The sequence below is a fragment of the Rhinopithecus roxellana genome, chromosome 1 (genome assembly GCF_007565055.1).
Source record: "Rhinopithecus roxellana isolate Shanxi Qingling chromosome 1, ASM756505v1, whole genome shotgun sequence".
Taxonomy (NCBI): Eukaryota; Metazoa; Chordata; class Mammalia; order Primates; family Cercopithecidae; genus Rhinopithecus; species Rhinopithecus roxellana.
Window position 1 is genome coordinate 29,276,936 of NC_044549.1, and position 17,618 is coordinate 29,294,553.

General features: G+C 37.5%; 1 protein-coding gene across 9 annotated transcripts in view; it reads left to right on the plus strand.

Annotated features, from left to right (window-relative positions):
• DZIP3 (DAZ interacting zinc finger protein 3) overlaps positions 1-17,618 on the plus strand; it is a 104,024-nt gene that overhangs the window by 12,725 nt on the left and 73,681 nt on the right. For all 9 annotated transcript variants that reach the window (XR_004060040.1, XM_030940710.1, XM_030940718.1 and 6 more), the window contains exons 2-4: positions 3,229-3,332; positions 6,003-6,072; positions 9,075-9,230. Coding sequence is in view for 8 of the 9 variants with exons in the window: in XM_030940710.1 (XP_030796570.1) it covers positions 3,301-3,332; positions 6,003-6,072; positions 9,075-9,230 (258 nt within the window). In the remaining variant the exon portion in view is untranslated. The remainder of the gene's footprint in view (positions 1-3,228; positions 3,333-6,002; positions 6,073-9,074; positions 9,231-17,618) is intronic.

The window sequence follows — 17,618 nt, forward strand, 5'->3', positions numbered from 1 at the left end:
TAACATTTTAGTCAAGATGAACATTTGAGTGGATTTTTATAAAAATGTGCCTATATACAGTTTAGGAAAGTTACAGTAACACAAGTTAAATGTTTAAGTGGATTATTTAAAAAATTATACATAAGAGCTGTGCCTGCTTTGACGTGAATAAACAGCTTTAAAAATGGAAACAAAATACCTTTACAACTAAAAAAAATTGTTAAAATTTCAGTAAGAGGGAAAGTAGGAGCTGAGAGTTCAGGTAGAAGGAACAGTAAGAAAGCCATGTTACTGTTTATTAAGATATGGATGGCATTACCTTATTTTTCAACCAGTAAAACACAGCCTACAGATAAGATCATCTTGGTTAGCGGATAAAAGTGTGCTGTAAATTGACATTGAACTTTAGCTTGCCCTCAGATCAGCCAACAAGGACCTAAATAGATTCCTGAAGAAGAGCAGTCTCTTAATCCCAGGAAGTCAGAGTAAATTTTGTTTACTGCCGACAGGGAAAAGTCTATTGAAATGAATACACTAGGGGAAACTAGATTCAAGATTTACCTTTTTTTCCCCCGTCATGTTAACCCTGACTTAAAAGGTTTTCTCCAGCCTCTTCTAGAATGGTAAAAACCTTTGGATTATTTTAGCAGCTCAGTGGTGACATTTCAGGCTGGCTACTTCCTTTTGGTTGCTAGGCACTTCGCCTTTCTCGCAACAGAGGCTGTAAAGTGCTAATGCTGTTGCTGTTGCCAGTAGTGTTTGCCACACATACCTGTTTAGCTCCTGGTGAAATGATGACATTGATGATTCTTTCTCCTGGAAAACCTTTCATCACAGAGATTCATCTCAGGTTGTATTTTGAGCAAGCTGAAAAAGCCTGCTTAACTGTTAATTTGGGATCCAAATATCTTATTGATTTGTTGATTAATTTTCCACCCATTTCTTTTTCAAGCTGAACACTGAACAGGTTTGTCTCTATGTTGTCACCAGAGGATTTTCCTCCCTTCTTTTCATCCTTGCTGTGATCTATGCAAATAGCTACTGGCCAAAGAAGAGCTTAGCAGAGGGGGAGGTCTCCAAGTCTGAGCTTTTATAAATTCTGGAAATGAGGGGATTGTTTTGTCTGGAAAAGGCGTACATTTGTATTCTCTAGCTATGAAATAATGCCTTAACTGTTGTTACTTTTTATTAAAATAACAGGGAGATTTATAGAAACCATAAAAGTAGTTTGATCACAGTCCTAAAATCCTCACAGTTAAGTCTTTTTCTATACAGCTTTATTAAAGAGATGAAGCAGATCTGATCTAGTGTGAATGACAAGGTTTATCCAACCTCTCTGCTTCGTTATTAGCTGTAGTTTGTGTCTTTCTTCAGTATTTGAACAGACAATACAAATTAAAATACGACTTTGCTTACCGAATTTTTGAAATAAAACTATAAAATAACAATTATCTAGGAGAACTGTATTCATTCTGTGTAGGTGAGTTGTAATATAGCAATGAAGTGTATTTGTTGGGGATGAGCAAGGAATTAAGAGATACTAGAAGAAAGCTCTTTTAAATGAAATTTAGAAGGAAATCTCTCTCTGTGTATATATGTGTAATTTTGTGTTTTAAGATATCAGTAGCAAATTGTTGCAGAATTATTCTTGTCTCTTAAGACTTTCTGTGTTACTTAGAGTTGGTGTGAGTCAAATGTAGAATATTGGTATGTGGTATCATAATTAGGAATACTTGTTTTACAGATGATCTCCACAGGACTTATTTTAGCCCTTATACCAGGCTGAGTTGCCCCTTCCCTTATCTAAGCTTACTGAAAAGATACACAGATCTCAGGGTTTATTAGATGGGTTCAGGTTCTGCAGTTACTTCTTCCTGTCTGTGGTAAATTGCTTTTTTTTTTTTGGTGGGGGGAGGGGCAGGATATCATTAAAATAGTGTTTATTTGAGTAAACACAATCTGAATTCTTAATAGGTGATTTATAGTTGACCTTGTGGAATATATTTTATTGATATGGGAATTACCCTATGCTGAATTACCTTTTAGTAATGGGCCTAGCTAGAAAGGCTGTACCAATCTAAATTATGGAATTGTATTAAATGTGCTGTTACAGAAATGGCTACCCAATTACTGAGATAAATAAGCAGGTCAGAGACAACAAATGAGAAACTTCATACAGTCTTGTGCTTGGCAGCAAGGCAGCCTACGTCCGTTTTATTTATGCAATTGCTGCCACTTTCTTTTCTATTTCTTCTATTTCTCTTTTTGCCCCAGAGCATATAACAATAGTTTTACATATGATTTAACACTTTCTGGGCTTAGGGTAGGATCAGAAAAGGAAGCCAGCCTAGCACAAAGCACTGTAGTCTAGAGGCTTGAACTTTCAGTAAGAAGATTAAATGGGACTAGTTTTAGAAGAGTTGTTCTTGGAATAAATAGCTATGTAAATAAATATATATACTTATGATACTCTAGTCTCTTTGTTTTCATTTGTGTTGCCTCAGTGTTATTTTTCTTTCAGGAAATATCCACAACATCCATTGATGTTGGAACACGAGATTGTGCAAGTGTTCTTTACATCCTGTGTCTCCTGTTTTATGGAGATGTAGAATCATGACTTGGGGAAAAAGTAGCTACATGTTATTTGTAGACTAAAAGAAAACAAAACAGCGCTATCAAGATTGTGTTAAGCAGTAACTCATATTTACCTCTCTGGGAAATAAATTAGTATAAATCTTTTGGGAAGCCTTTGAACAATGAAATGTTTGTGTCTTTTGATCTATTAATTTTACTTTTGAGAATGTATTGTAAAGAAATGGGAAAAGCTTTATGGATAATGGAGTTTATCATGGAACTATTTATAATAGAAAAAATGGGAAATTAAATGACCAACTATAAGGAAATGGCCAAGGAAATCCCAATCAACCAGCTATTGTATAGCCATTAAGAATATTTACTAGGAGGATAAAGCAACATGAAAGATTCTTTTGATATAACATTCAGTGGTGAAAAAGGTGGGGTAGAACATCTTTTATTTAATATGATTACAAATTGGTAAAATATACCTATGCTTGGTAAAAAAATAAGCATATTAAAGGATGGGTAGTGATTGTGTTTGGGTGGCAAAACTATGATTCATTTTCTTTTATAGCAGTTTCAGATTTTTTTCAAATGATCGTGTTCTGTTTTCATAGTGTGCAGAAAAAGTGTCACTTTCCTACCTTCATAAAAGTATTATTTTCCTTACAGCATTAAAGGGCAGTATTTAAAGTCAGTTTGCAAGCAGTGGAATAAGATTTTTGTGAAGAAACCTTGTGCAGCATGGATTCTCTACCAGATGAATTTTTTGTGAGGTAAGACAACAGTCCCCAACCTTTTTGGCACCAGGGACTGGTTTTGTGGAAAACAGTTTTTCCACAGATGGTAGGGATGTGGGGAATGGTTTTGGGATGAAACTGTTCCACTTCAGATCATCAGGCGTTAGATTCTCATAAGGAGTGGGCAACTTAGATCCTTCACATGGGCAGTTCACAATAGAGTTTGCATTCCTTTGAGAATCTAATGCTGCTGCTGATCTGACAGAAGATGGAGCTCAGGTGGTAATGCTTACCCACTGCTTCCTCCTTGCTGTGCAGCCCAGTTCTTAACAGACCATGTACCTGTACTTGTCTGTGGCCTAGGGGCTGGGGACCCCAGAGGTAAAGGATAGGTTGACAAAAACCAGCTGCATTTGTTGTATTCCAAAAGACATAATGTTTGTTTTTTCCACGTAACCTTGGGAAGCTAGTATGAATGGGAAACCCTTATGCTTCAAGACATTTCAGCAAGTTTGGTTAGTGGGTGATGTAGACTGGGTGAAATCTAATTTTACAAAAGTTCACTAGGGATTACATTCTCACTGAAGAGCTAAGAATTGAAAAATATGCCATACCTTACTGTTCAGTCATTCTCACGAAAATGTATCATTTAACAAGTGCTTACATAGACTTACTATGTCAGCATTGTTTTTAATGCTTTTACGTTATGTTTTACTCATAAACCTCATAACAACTCTATGAAGTGAGTGCTTTTATTATCCCCATTTTCTAAAGAGTAATTTAAGCGTGATGCAGAAGACCCTACTGAATGATTCAGTGGGCCAAGGCCATAATGACATTCTCTTTTCTCCAAGCAGGGTAAGTTCAGCCCACCTCTACCTCATATAATACTAAACAGGGTTGTATTGGAGATCTCCCTCCAGGCTTGAACTATCTCGTATAATAAGCAGTGTGACCTATTAATTTATTTTACAAAAGCATTTACTGATTCCTTTGTGCTTAGGGAATAAAGACCAAGACAATATTTGTGTACCTAGAGATAGCTTATAATACAGTGGCGAGATATATAAAAAGTAATTATATCTTTAGGCAAATTATGTAACTATTAGAGATTCTGTGGCTGTCTATAGGAAGAAAAAATAATTATTGACTGGTGATTGAGTTTCCACAAAGTAACATTTGAACTGATCTTTAAAAAATGAGAAGCGTTGTGATGGGTTTACAAGCAAGGGAGGACAAAAGGTCATTTGGCTGAGGTGAGGAAATAGCAAGAAAAAGTACTTAAGAAAAATTCTTGGGATGTATTTTGACTCTGTAGCTAGAGATTTTGGCTTTATTTGTACAGAGGAGGAGGTGAGGGTAAGTTGGAGTTACACATCAAAATTTGTAATGGAGCCCATAAAGAATATAGCAGCCCACATGACACTTTTGATTTAGAAGACATGAAGTAGGTTTTGGGCATCTGGATGCCCAAACATCCAGCTTCACAGTTGATTTTGATATGCGTCTGGGATTGAGAAGTATTGGGTTAAGGAGGGAATGATCATGAAATGGAGTTTGCTGGTAGAGTATACACTTTAGAACATTTTATACTTTTTCTCAAACCTTGAAAGACTTCAGAATACTGCTGCAGTATTTTTCATTCCTTGATAACACAAAGATATAACTTGTGTTTTGCTTTACTTTTTGTAGGGCAAGTGGGACTTGGAAGTGGAGGAAAAGACAGTTAATAGGTTTCTTTTTACCATGGCACCTTAAAGAGCACTGAGAATCATATTGTGAAATGTTTGCATGTGTGTATCTCCTTTTGTAGAAACTTTTCACTAGAAGTTTGAAAACGGATAATACCATTTTGTATATCCATCCCAGTTTACCCCAACAAAATCAATTAGCATATAGTAGATGATAAATGGTTGTCTGTCAAATGAATACATAAATGTAAAGTCAAATAAGAGAATATAAAGTACAGTTCTGAATAAATCAGTCAATATAAATTTCTCAGTGTTCTCTCTGCTGGTGTTCAGAATTAACATAGAATAAATCATATATGACCCTATATTATGGTTCCTTTATTATGGTTCCTATACAATGGTTCTGTATGCAGGCAAAAGCAATACTACAAATAAAATTTTCAGTTCGGTATATAATACTGCAGTATGTTCACATTTTGAGCTAAGGTTAAAAGCAAAACCTGTCAAGTGATCCCTTATTACCCAAATAGTTAATAGTTTCTAAATATGATATTTTTCCTCAGTTAAAAATATTTTGGAAAACTGGACAATTGTAAGTTTAGTAACCCCAAACAAAAAATAAAATGATCTATTTAAGATAGGTCTCTCCCTAACCTGTAATATCTTCATAAACACACGAAACATCAACCTTTTTAAGACCTTTTTTTCCTTTACCTTAAAACAGTGCTATGAGGTTTTTTTCCCATTATTTTGGTCTACTGCATATCTATTAAGGATGCAGTGTTTTTCATAGTAGGCTTGTTGTTTTCTCTACCACCATCCAGTAAGGGCATGGCCAATTTGTCTTCTTTAACTTGAGTCTCTAAAGAGATATGGCACCTACCACCATTACCAGTCTTTGATGCACTTTGGTTACACTTTCAGACAATAATTCAATTGTTAAGATTCTTTACTACTACAATTTGTGTTCTTTATGAGAAGATGCTCTTAATATACCTATTTTCATTTAAAATAGGCATCCTGCTGTGGAGGATCAGAGGAAGGAAGAAACTGAGAATAAGCAAGAAAAATCATCTGGTCAACTGGTAAGAGAAAGTTTAATTTTCATTAACTTTTAGTTAATTGATAATAACTAATTATATATGCAAATGCAGTGATACATCTAGTCACTTTAATTACGTGTTAAAATTTTTTGAGTGAGTCAACTTCCTACCTTCATAAGTAAAATGGTCACAGTTAAATCTTGCTTTGATGATTGATACTTATCTCAAGGTTGTCATTCTAAATACCATTCCTCACCATAACTAAAAGTTAATTAAAAAATTGAATGGAATCATCCAGAAATAGCCCAACAATCAATTTTAAGAAATCCCTCATTTGTTTTTTGAAGGGAAAATGAAAGCAAAACAAAACCTATACACATATAAAGAAAACACACATACACACATACAGAATTTCATTTGGTAAGAAGTTTGAGTCATTTCTGAAGTTAAGTTTATTCTTTATTTTTATTTTGTTTATGGTTAGAACTTCTAGGTCTAAATGAAAGAGAGTAATTCTGAATTATACATAAAAGGCTTTTATTACCAGTGATATGCTTTTATGGTAGTTAAAACTAGTTGTGTGAACATCATATGTTCATATATTTTGTGAAAGACTGATGAAGAGATATTTGTTTGTTAGGTTCTCGTTAGTATAATTTTACCTTCCACATAGTTTTGTATAATGATTGATGTCCACTTGTTAATAAGTGTATTAGTCTGTTCTCATACTGCTATAAAGAACTACCTGAGACTAGGTAATTTATGAAGAAAAGAGGTTTAATTGAATCACAGTTTCTTAGGCTGGACAGGAGGTAGCATGGCTGGGTAGTCCTCAAGAAACTTACAGTCATGGGAGAAGGCAAAGGGGAAGCAAGCATGCCTTCACATGGCGGCAAGAGAGAAAGAGACCAAAGGGGAAGGTGCCACACACTTTTAAACAACCAGATCTTGTGGGAACTCTATCATGTGACAGCACCAGGGAGATGATGCCAAACTATTAGAAACCACCCCAATGATGCAGTCACCTCCTACCAGGTCCCTCCTCTACTACTAAGAATGACAATTCAACATGAGACTTGGGTAGGAACATGTTTGTAGGAAAGTTTGCAGAGGTTATCCTGTAACTTAGGAGGGGAAAATATATAAACATAAAATAACCATGGTATTCACCTGCATGAGGTTATCACTGTAAAAAATGCTGCAGGGGAAGTACGCTATATGCACATGTATGTAGGGTTGTACAGTTGAGCAAAGGCAAGAATCAGGGGACTAGATCCAGAAAAGACATTTCTAGATACAGAATCAGGAATACAAAAAGCAAGGAAGGTGGACACTTTGACCTGAATTTTGTTTAGATATTTAATCAATTTTGCCAAAATGGATTAAGCATCAAATATTTTGACAACTAACTTAAATTAAAAATATGGACCACGCATGGTGGCTCATGCATGTAATCCCAGCACTTTGGGAGGCTAATGTGGGCAGATTTATTGCTTAAGCTCAAGAGTTTGAGACCAGCCTTTACAATATGGCAAAACATTGTCTCTGCTAAAGATACCAAAATTAGCTGGGTATGGTGGTGCATGCCTGTATTTCCAGCTACTTGAGGGGCTAAGGTGGGAGGATCACTTGTGCTTGGGAGGTCAAGGCTGCAGTAAGCTGTGTTCATACCACTGCACTCCAGCCTAGGTGACAAAGCAAGACCCTGTAGGCATGACACTTATAATATTTCCTGTTGAAAAATTTTTATTCATACTATAATCTTACCTGTCTATAAATTTGTTAATTAGTATCAGATGATTCTACAGGTACTTTTGACTAGAATTGACCTTTAGTTGGAATTATATGCACGACTGATATTGGTCATTCTTTATAAGGGGTTTTTCTAGTTACTTGGTAGAATTTTTTTTTCACTTTTTGAAAAATTTCAAACCTGTAGAAAGGTTGCAAGAATAATAAAATGAATAGTAGTACAATGGACATCCTTCATAGAGAGTTAGTAAACTGTCAACGTTTTTCTACATACATAATCTTAAGAAATGCTATGAACTCTAAAGTATATTTATTGAATATAGATGGGGATGGAGGAATCTTAATTTAGCACTCAAACCCATTTTTTACAACAGTAACCTCATACAGGTGAATACCGAATACCATGGTTATTTTACGTTTATATATTTTCCCCTTTAAGTTACTGGATAATCTCTGCAAACTCTTTTCCTTGTGGCAATTAACTAGGGAAAAGAAGGCAAAACGCCATCATTGAGATTAGGCAGATAGTCCTGCAGTGGACTTTATTGGTTTCTAGTTACTTTCCTGTGTGGCTCCAGGTCTGTTAGAGAACTGAAAGTGAGTTAGCCCATACAAGGGCATTTTCAGCATCTCAAGCTCTATGGGGCGTCTGCAATAAGAAGTTCTTATTTTCGGAGATCAACAGCAATATGATTTATATTCCTAGAATTTCCACAGAGTGTAAGAACTCTGGTTTCTTGTTAAGGTTTGAAGGAAGGCCATCATCCATCTGTTCTAGGCCATTTATCCATCTCTGTTGTCCACTAGTTCTTCACAACTAATGTTAATAGATATTCCAACAGGACTTGATAGTGTAGTTATCAATTAATAATTACTAATGCCTTATTCTGTAAGAATAAATTCCTGAAGATTATTACTATTTACACAGCTCTGACTAAATTGAGATGTTGAGTCATTCTACTTTACTACTTTGTTTACAGTTTAAACTGTTACAACTATTCGTTTTCAAATTGCTGTGTGTTTAATAGCTGAAGTATCAGTCATATAATGTAAAAAGCACATTTAGATATATTTTCATGTTACAGAGAATAATATATGTAATATTTTAAGTTCCTAGAGAACAGAGAACATATATTATTCTTCCTTAGATTTTTTTTGTAGTTTTGTCATAGAAGCTAGGAGAACAAGGGAAAATGAGCTTTGTTCCTTTTTTAATGCTTTGGCTGATTTTAGAATTAGAGTGAATGAGAATATGCATAATTGTGTAAATTTTAATCAATAATGTCTTCTAGGACAAACAGGAAAAGGACATAGCTACTGATCTTGTTCCTGTTAACTTACTATTAGAAGTGAAGAAGTTATTAAATGCAGTTAATACTCTACCAAAAGGTGTGGTTCCTCACATTAAGAAGTTCTTACAAGAAGATTTTTCCTTCCAAACTATGCAGGTAACATCTTAAGTTGTTATTTGAGACAGAAGTGCAGCTGTCTGTATATGAATTTTTTAATTGAAATTATTTTTAAACCACAGTGTAGCCAAGGTCTTGAAAAAAATCTCCATCTTACTTCTTGTAAAGGACTTTGTTGTCAGCCTTGACTATAGACTTTTAAAAAATTGAACAAATAGAGTCATTTGGTGCTAGCCTTTTAAGAATAATGGTAGGAATGTGGGTTGGTAGCTTGGAAGCCGTTGACTACAAGGTCTAGTGTTTATTCCAGTCCCACTATTAACCTGTAACATGCCACTCTGGGACAGAGGACTGCTTTTGGTCTCCTAACTCATAAAATGTTAACACATTGGGCCAGACACAGTGGCTCACGTCTCTAATCCCAGCACTTTGGGAGACTGAGGTGGGTGGATCACTGAGGTCAGGAATTTGAGACCAGCCTGGCCAACATGGTGAAACTTGTTCTGTACTAAAAATGCAAAAATCAGCCGGGCATGGTGGCACATGCCTGTGGTCCCAGCTACTTGGGAGGCTGAAGCAGGAAAATCGCTTGAACTCAGGAAGTGGAGGTACAGTGAGCCGAGATCATGCCACTGTACTCCTGCCTGGGAGACAGAGCAAGACTGTCTCAAAAAAAAAAAATAAAAGTTAACACATTTGTAAACAATGCATTTTTTAAAAATCATATGGAGAGTTTTGGAGTTATTTGTATAATAAATATTCTGGAAACTATATTGTAGATTTCAATCTTGAAAGTCGTTTTTCTGTATAATTTGTGGTAACTTTCAATATAAGAAGGATACCATTTCTTAAATTAATGAAGTTTTCTGAAGTTAAAGAAAATTACATACTCTTTTCTTTGTGGCAATTAACTAGGGAAGAGAAGGATAAAGCACTGTAGTTGTCTTGAGAAGGCTACATTTGTCTTTCTATGAAGGAATATATGGTTATTTCTATGAAACACATTAATACTATTATGATTAAAAATTCAAACAAACTGAAGCTATTCATAAGACTTTATGCACAATTATAATCTTAACCAAGATAATTTACCACAATATAAGTGAATTCTGGCTAGAAATTGATAGAATAATGCCACCATTTCCCTCTTATCTTTTGGAAATCACTTAGAAACAGTAAGACGGAAATCAGTAGCCTTCAGATATGCAAAAAATAGCAACTAGAAGGTAAAAATAGAAGAATAGTACAGGCATCTTTTGGTATCTGTGGGAGGTTAGTTCCAGGACACCCCCAGTACAAAAATCCAAGGATGCCCAAGTCTCTTATATAAAATGACATAGTATTTGCATACAACCTGTACACATTCTCCCGTATACGTTACATCATCTCTAGATTACATCTAGGTATTGCATACCTAATACAGTGTAAATGCTATGTAAATAGTTGTTATACTGTATTGTCTTTTCAATTTTTTTAAATTATTGTATTCTTGCTATTTATTTATTTATCAAATATTTTCAGTCCATGGGGGGTTGAATCCACGGAAGCAAAACCTGTGGATATGGAGGGTGAACTGTACTTATTTATAATGATAACAAAAGTAAAATACTTAAGAAATGTACAAGATAAACTAGTATTTCTTTTTTTTTTTTTTTTTTTATTATACTTTAAGTTCTAGGGTACATGTGCATAACGTGCAGGTTTGTTACATATGTATACTTATGCCATGTTGGTGTGCTGCACCCATCAACTCGTCAGCACCCATCAATTCATCATTTATATCATGTATAACTCCCCAATGCAACCCCTCCCTCCTCCCCCCTCCCCCCTCCCCATGATAGGCCCCAGTGCGTGATGTTCCCCTTCCCGAGTCCAAGTGATCTCATTGTTCAGTTCCCACCTATGAGTGAGAACATGCGGTGTTTGGTTTTCTCTTCTTGTGATAGTTTGCTAAGAATGATGGTTTCCAGCTGCATCCATGTCCCTACAAAGGACGCAAACTCATCCTTTTTTATGGCTGCATAGTGTTCCATGGTGTATATGTGCCACATTTTCTTAATCCAGTCTGTCACAGATGGACATTTGGGTTGATTCCAAGTCTTTGCTATTGTGAATAGTGCCGCAATAAACATACGTGTACATGTGTCTTTGTAGTGGAATAATTTATAATCCTTTGGGTATATACCCAGTAGTGGGATGGCTGGGTCATATGGTACATCTAGTTCTAGATCCTTGAGGAATTGCCATACTGTTTTCCATAATGGTTGAACTAGTTTACAATCCCACCAACAGTGTAAAAGTGTTCCTATTTCTCCACATCCTCTCCAACACCTGTTGTTTCCTGACTTCTTAATGATTGCCATTCTAACTGGTGTGAGATGGTATCTCATTGTGGTTTTGATTTGCATTTCTCTGATGGCGAGTGATGATGAGCATTTTTTCATGTGTCTGTTGGCTGTATGAATATCTTCTTTTGAGAAATGTCTGTTCATATCCTTTCCCCACTTTTTGATGGGGTTGTTTGTTTTTTTCTCGTATATTTGTTTGAGTTCTTTGTAGATTCTGGATATTAGCCCTTTGTCAGATGAGTAGGTTGCAAAAATTTTCTCCCATTCTGTAGGTTGCCTGTTCACTCTGATGGTAGTTTCTTTTGCTGTGCAAAAGCTCTTTAGTTTAATTAGATCCCATTTGTCAATTTTTGCTTTTGCTGCCGTTGCTTTTGGTGTTTTAGACATGAAGTCCTTGCCCATGCCTATGTCATGAATGGTACTACCTAGATTTTCTTCTAGGGTTTTTGTGGTATTAGGTCTGACATTTAAGTCTCTAATCCATCTTGAATTAATCTTCGTATAAGGGGTAAGGAAAGGATCCAGTTTCAGCTTTCTACTTATGGCTAGCCAATTTTCCCAGCACCATTTATTAAATAGGGAATCCTTTCCCCATTTCTTGTTTCTCTCAGGTTTGTCAAAGATCAGATGGCTGTAGATGTGCGGTATTATTTCTGAGGACTCTGTTCTGTTCCATTGGTCTATAGCTCTGTTTTGGTACCAGTACCATGCTGTTTTGGTTACTGTAGCCTTGTAGTATAGTTTGAAGTCAGGTAGCGTGACGCCTCCAGCTTTGTCCTTTTGACTTAGGATTGTCTTGGCAATGTGGGCTCTTTTTTGGTTCCATATGAACTTTAAAGCAGTTTTTTCCAATTCTGTGAAGAAACTCATTGGTAGCTTGATGGGGATGGCATTGAATCTATAAATAACCTTGGGGAGTATGGCCATTTTCACGATATTGATTCTTCCTATCCATGAGCATGGTATGTTCTTCCATTTGTTTGTGTCCTCTTTGATTTCACTGAGCAGTGGTTTGTAGTTCTCCTTGAAGAGGTCCTTTACATCCCTTGTAAGCTGGATTCCTAGGTATTTTATTCTCTTTGAAGCAATTGTGAATGGAAGTTCATTCCTGATTTGGCTCTCTGCTTGTCTGTTACTGGTGTATAAGAATGCTTGTGATTTTTGCACATTAATTTTGTATCCTGAGACTTTGCTGAAGTTGCTTATCAGCTTAAGGAGATTTTGGGCTGAGACGATGGGGTTTTCTAAATATACAATCATGTCATCTGCAAACAGGGACAATTTGACTTCTTCTTTTCCTAACTGGATACCCTTGATTTCTTTCTCTTGCCTGATTGCCCTAGCCAGAACTTCCAACACTATGTTGAATAGGAGTGGTGAGAGAGGGCATCCCTGTCTTGTGCCAGTTTTCAAAGGGAATTTTTCCAGTTTTTTCCCATTCAGTATGATATTAGCTGTGGGTTTGTCATAAATAGCTCTTATTATTTTGAGGTACGTTCCATCAATACCGAATTTATTGAGCGTTTTTAGCATGAAGGGCTGTTGGATGTTGTCAAAAGCCTTTTCTGCATCTATTGAGACAATCATGTGGTTCTTGTCTTTGGTTCTGTTTATATGCTGGATTACGTTTATTGATTTGCGAATGTTGAACCAGCCTTGCATCCCAGGGATGAAGCCCACTTGATCATGGTGGATAAGCTTTTTGATGTGCTGCTGAATCCGGTTTGCCAGTATTTTATTGAGAATTTTTGCATCAATGTTCATCAGGGATATTGGTCTAAAATTCTCTTTTTTTGTTGTGTCTCTGCCAGGCTTTGGTATCAGGATGATGTTGGCCTCATAAAATGAGTTAGGGAGGATTCCCTCTTTTTCTATTGATTGGAATAGTTTCAGAAGGAATGGTACCAGCTCCTCCTTGTACCTCTGGTAGAATTCAGCTGTGAATCCATCTGGTCCTGGACTTCTTTTGGTGGGTAGGCTATTAATTGTTGCCTCAATTTCAGAGCCTGCTATTGGTCTATTCAGGGATTCAACTTCTTCCTGGTTTAGCCTTGGGAGAGTGTAAGTGTCCAGGAAATTATCCATTTCTTCTAGATTTTCTAGTTGATTTGCGTAGAGGCGTTTATAGTATTCTCTGATGGTAGTTTGTATTTCTGTGGGGTCAGTGGTGATATCCCCTTTATCATTTTTTATTGCATCTATTTGATTCCTCTCTCTTTTCTTCTTTATTAGCCTTGCTAGGGGTCTGTCAATTTTGTTGATCTTTTCAAAAAACCAACTCCTGGATTCATTGATTTTTTGGAGGGTTTTTTGTGTCTCTATCTCCTTCAGTTCGGCTCTGATCTTAGTTATTTCTTGCCTTCTGCTAGCTTTTGAATGTGTTTGCTCTTGCCTCTCTAGTTCTTTTAATTGTGATGTTAGAGTGTCAATTTTAGATCTTTCCTGCTTTCTCTTGTGGGCATTTAGTGCTATAAATTTCCCTCTACACACTGCTTTAAATGTGTCCCAGAGATTCTGGTATGTTGTATCTTTGTTCTCATTGGTTTCAAAGAACATCTTTATTTCCGCTTTCATTTCGTTATGTACCCAGTAGTCATTCAGGAGCAGGTTGTTCAGTTTCCATGTAGTTGAGCGGTTTTGATTGAGTTTCTTAGTCCTGAGTTCTAGTTTGATTGCACTGTGGTCTGAGAGACAGTTTGTTATAATTTCTGTTCTTTTACATTTGCTGAGGAGTGCTTTACTTCCAATTATGTGGTCAATTTTGGAATAAGTGCGATGTGGTGCTGAGAAGAATGTATATTCTGTTGATTTGGGGTGGAGAGTTCTATAGATGTCTATTAGGTCCGCTTGGTGCAGAGATGAGTTCAATTCCTGGATATCCTTGTTAACTTTCTGTCTCGTTGATCTGTCTAATGTTGACAGCGGAGTGTTGAAGTCTCCCATTATTATTGTATGGGAGTCTAAGTCTCTTTGTAGGTCTCTAAGGACTTGCTTTATGAATCTGGGTGCTCCTGTATTGGGTGCATATATATTTAGGAGAGTTAGCTCTTCCTGTTGAATTGATCCCTTTACCATTATGTAATGGCCTTCTTTGTCTCTTTTGATCTTTGATGGTTTAAAGTCTGTTTTATCAGAGACAAGGATTGCAACCCCTGCTTTTTTTTGTTCTCCATTTGCTTGGTAGATCTTCCTCCATCCCTTTATTTTGAGCCTATGTATGTCTCTGCATGTGAGATGGGTCTCCTGAATACAGCAGACTGATGGGTCTTGACTCTTTATCCAGTTCGCCAGTCTGTGTCTTTTAATTGGAGCATTTAGTCCATTAACATTTAAGGTTAATATTGTTATGTGTGAACTTGATCCTGCCATTATGATATTAACTGGTTATTTTGCTCATTAGTTGATGCAGTTTCTTCCTAGCCTCGATGGTCTTTACATTTTGGCATGTTTTTGCGATGGCTGGTACCGGTTGTTCCTTTCCATGTTTAGGGCTTCCTTCAGGGTCTCTTGTAAGGCAGGCCTGGTGGTGACAAAATCTCTAAGCATTTGCTTATCTGTAAAGGATTTTATTTCTCCTTCACTGATGAAACTTAGTTTGGCTGGATATGAAATTCTGGGTTTAAAATTCTTTTCTTTAAGAACGTTGAATATTGGCCCCCACTCTCTTCTGGCTTGTAGAGTTTCTGCCGAGAGATCTGCTGTTAGTCTGATGGGCTTCCCTTTGTGGGTAACCCGACCTTTCTCTCTGGCTGCCCTTAAGATTTTTTCCTTCATTTCAACTTTGGTGAATCTGGCAATTATGTGTCTTGGAGTTGCTCTTCTGGAGGAGTATCTTTGTGGCGTTCTCTGTATTTCCTGAATTTGAATGTTGGCCTGCCCTACTAGGTTGGGGAAGTTCTCCTGGATGATTTCCTGAAGAGTGTTTTCCAACTTGGTTCCATTTTCCCCCTCACTTTCAGGCACCCCAATCAGACGTAGATTTGGTCTTTTTACATAATCCCATACTTCTTGCAGGCTTTGCTCATTTCTTTTTCTTCTTTTTTCTTTTGGTTTCTCTTCTCGCTTCATTTCATTCATTTGATCTTCAATCGCTGATACTCTTTCTTCCAGTTGATCGAGTCGGTTACTGAAGCTTGTGCATTTGTCACGTATTTCTCGTGTCATGGTTTTCATCTCTGTCATTTCGTTTATGATCTTCTCTGCATTAATTAGTCTAGCTGTCAATTCTTCCACTCTTTTTTCAAGATTTTTAGTTTCTTTGCGCTGGGTACGTAATTCCTCCTTTAGCTCTGATAAGTTTGATGGACTGAAGCCTTCTTCTCTCCTCTCGTCCAAGTCATTCTCTGACCAGCTTTGATCCGTTGCTGGCGATGGGCTGCGCTCCTTTGCAGGGGGAGATGCGCTCTTATTTTTTGAATTTCCAGCTTTTCTGCCCTGCTTCTTCCCCATCTTTGTGGTTTTATCTGTCTCTGGTCTTTGATGGTGGTGACGTACTGATGGAGTTTTGGTATAGGTGTCCTTCCTGTTTGATAGTTTTCCTTCTGACAGTCAGAAGGACTGTCTGTTGGTCTGTTGGAGATTGCTTGAGGTCCACTCCAGACCCTGTTTGCCTGGGTATCAGCAGCAGAGGTTGCCGAAGATAGAATATTGCTGAACAGCGAGTGTACCTGTCTGATTCTTCCTTTGGAAGTTTCCTCTCAGGGGTGTACTCCACCCTGTGAGGTGTGGGGTGTCAGACTGCCCCTAGTGGGGGATTTCTCCCAGCTAGGCTACTCAGGGGTCAGGGACACACCTGAGCAGGCAGTCTGTCCGTTCTCAGATCTCAACCTCCGCGTTGGGAGATCTACGGCTCTCCCCAAAGCTGTCAGACAGAGTCGTTCGCGTCTGCACCGGCTCCTGCTACTTCCCCTGTTGGTCTTCAGCTGTGCGCTGTCCCCAGAGGTGGAGACTACAGAGACAGGCAGGCTTCCTTGAGCTGCTGTGAGCTCCACCCAGTTCGAGCTTCCCAGCGGCTTTGTTTACCTACTTAAGCCTCAGGAATGGCGGGCGCCCCTCCCCCAGCCTCGCTGCTGCCTTGCGGATAGATCGCGGCAGACTGCTGTGTTAGCAGTGAGGGAGGCTTCGTGTGCGTGGGACCCTCCCGGCCAGGTATGGGTATAATCTCCTGGTGTGCCTGTATGCTTACAGCGCAGTATTGGGGTGGGAGTTACCCGATTTTCCAGGTGTTGTGTGTCTCAGTTCCCCTGGCTAGGAAAACGGATCCCCTTCCCCCTTGCGCTTCCAGGTGAGGCGATGCCTCGCCCTGCTTCAGCTCTTGCTGGTCAGGTTGCAGCAGCTGACCAGCACCGATTGTCCGGCACTCCCCAGTGAGATGACCCCAGTACCTCAGTTGAAAATGCAGAAATCACCGGTCTTCTGTGTCGCTCGCGCTGGGAGTTGGAGACTGGAGCTGTTCCTATTCCGATAAACTAGTATTTCTTTAAGCTTGTTCTAAACCACTTACATGAGAATATCTGACCCCTGTACCAGTCCTAAAGAATCAAAATTTCTGGGGATAGATCTTCGAATTTGCATTTTAGTAAGTACCCAAGCACTGATTGTACGCACATTAAATTTAGAAATCAATACTCCATATTAAAACAATAAGTAAAACTCTCTAAAACTCTATTAAGGGTAAGAAATGAGAACCTGAATGGAATAGTACATGTAGGAAGACACAGTATGTTAAAGCTGTCAATTTTCTATAAATTAAAATCCATAAATATTGCAGGATTCCACTAAAATAATAGGATTTTTTTGGTTAGTGTCACTAAATGCTAAGTCTAAAGTTTACATGGGAAATAAGAGGAAAAATAGCCAAGAAAATTATTTAAGAAAAGTGTAAAGGAATAGGGCTGGGAATTTGCCCATTTAAAAGATTAAAAGTTATTATGAAGCTCTAATAACTAAAAGATTGTGTTACTTGTTCTTTATACCTCAGACATATCTAGAAAATAAAAGATAAGTTCCAGAAGTAGGATCAAATATATACAGAACCTTTATGAATGATAAGATGATAAAAATAGACAATATTAAAGGA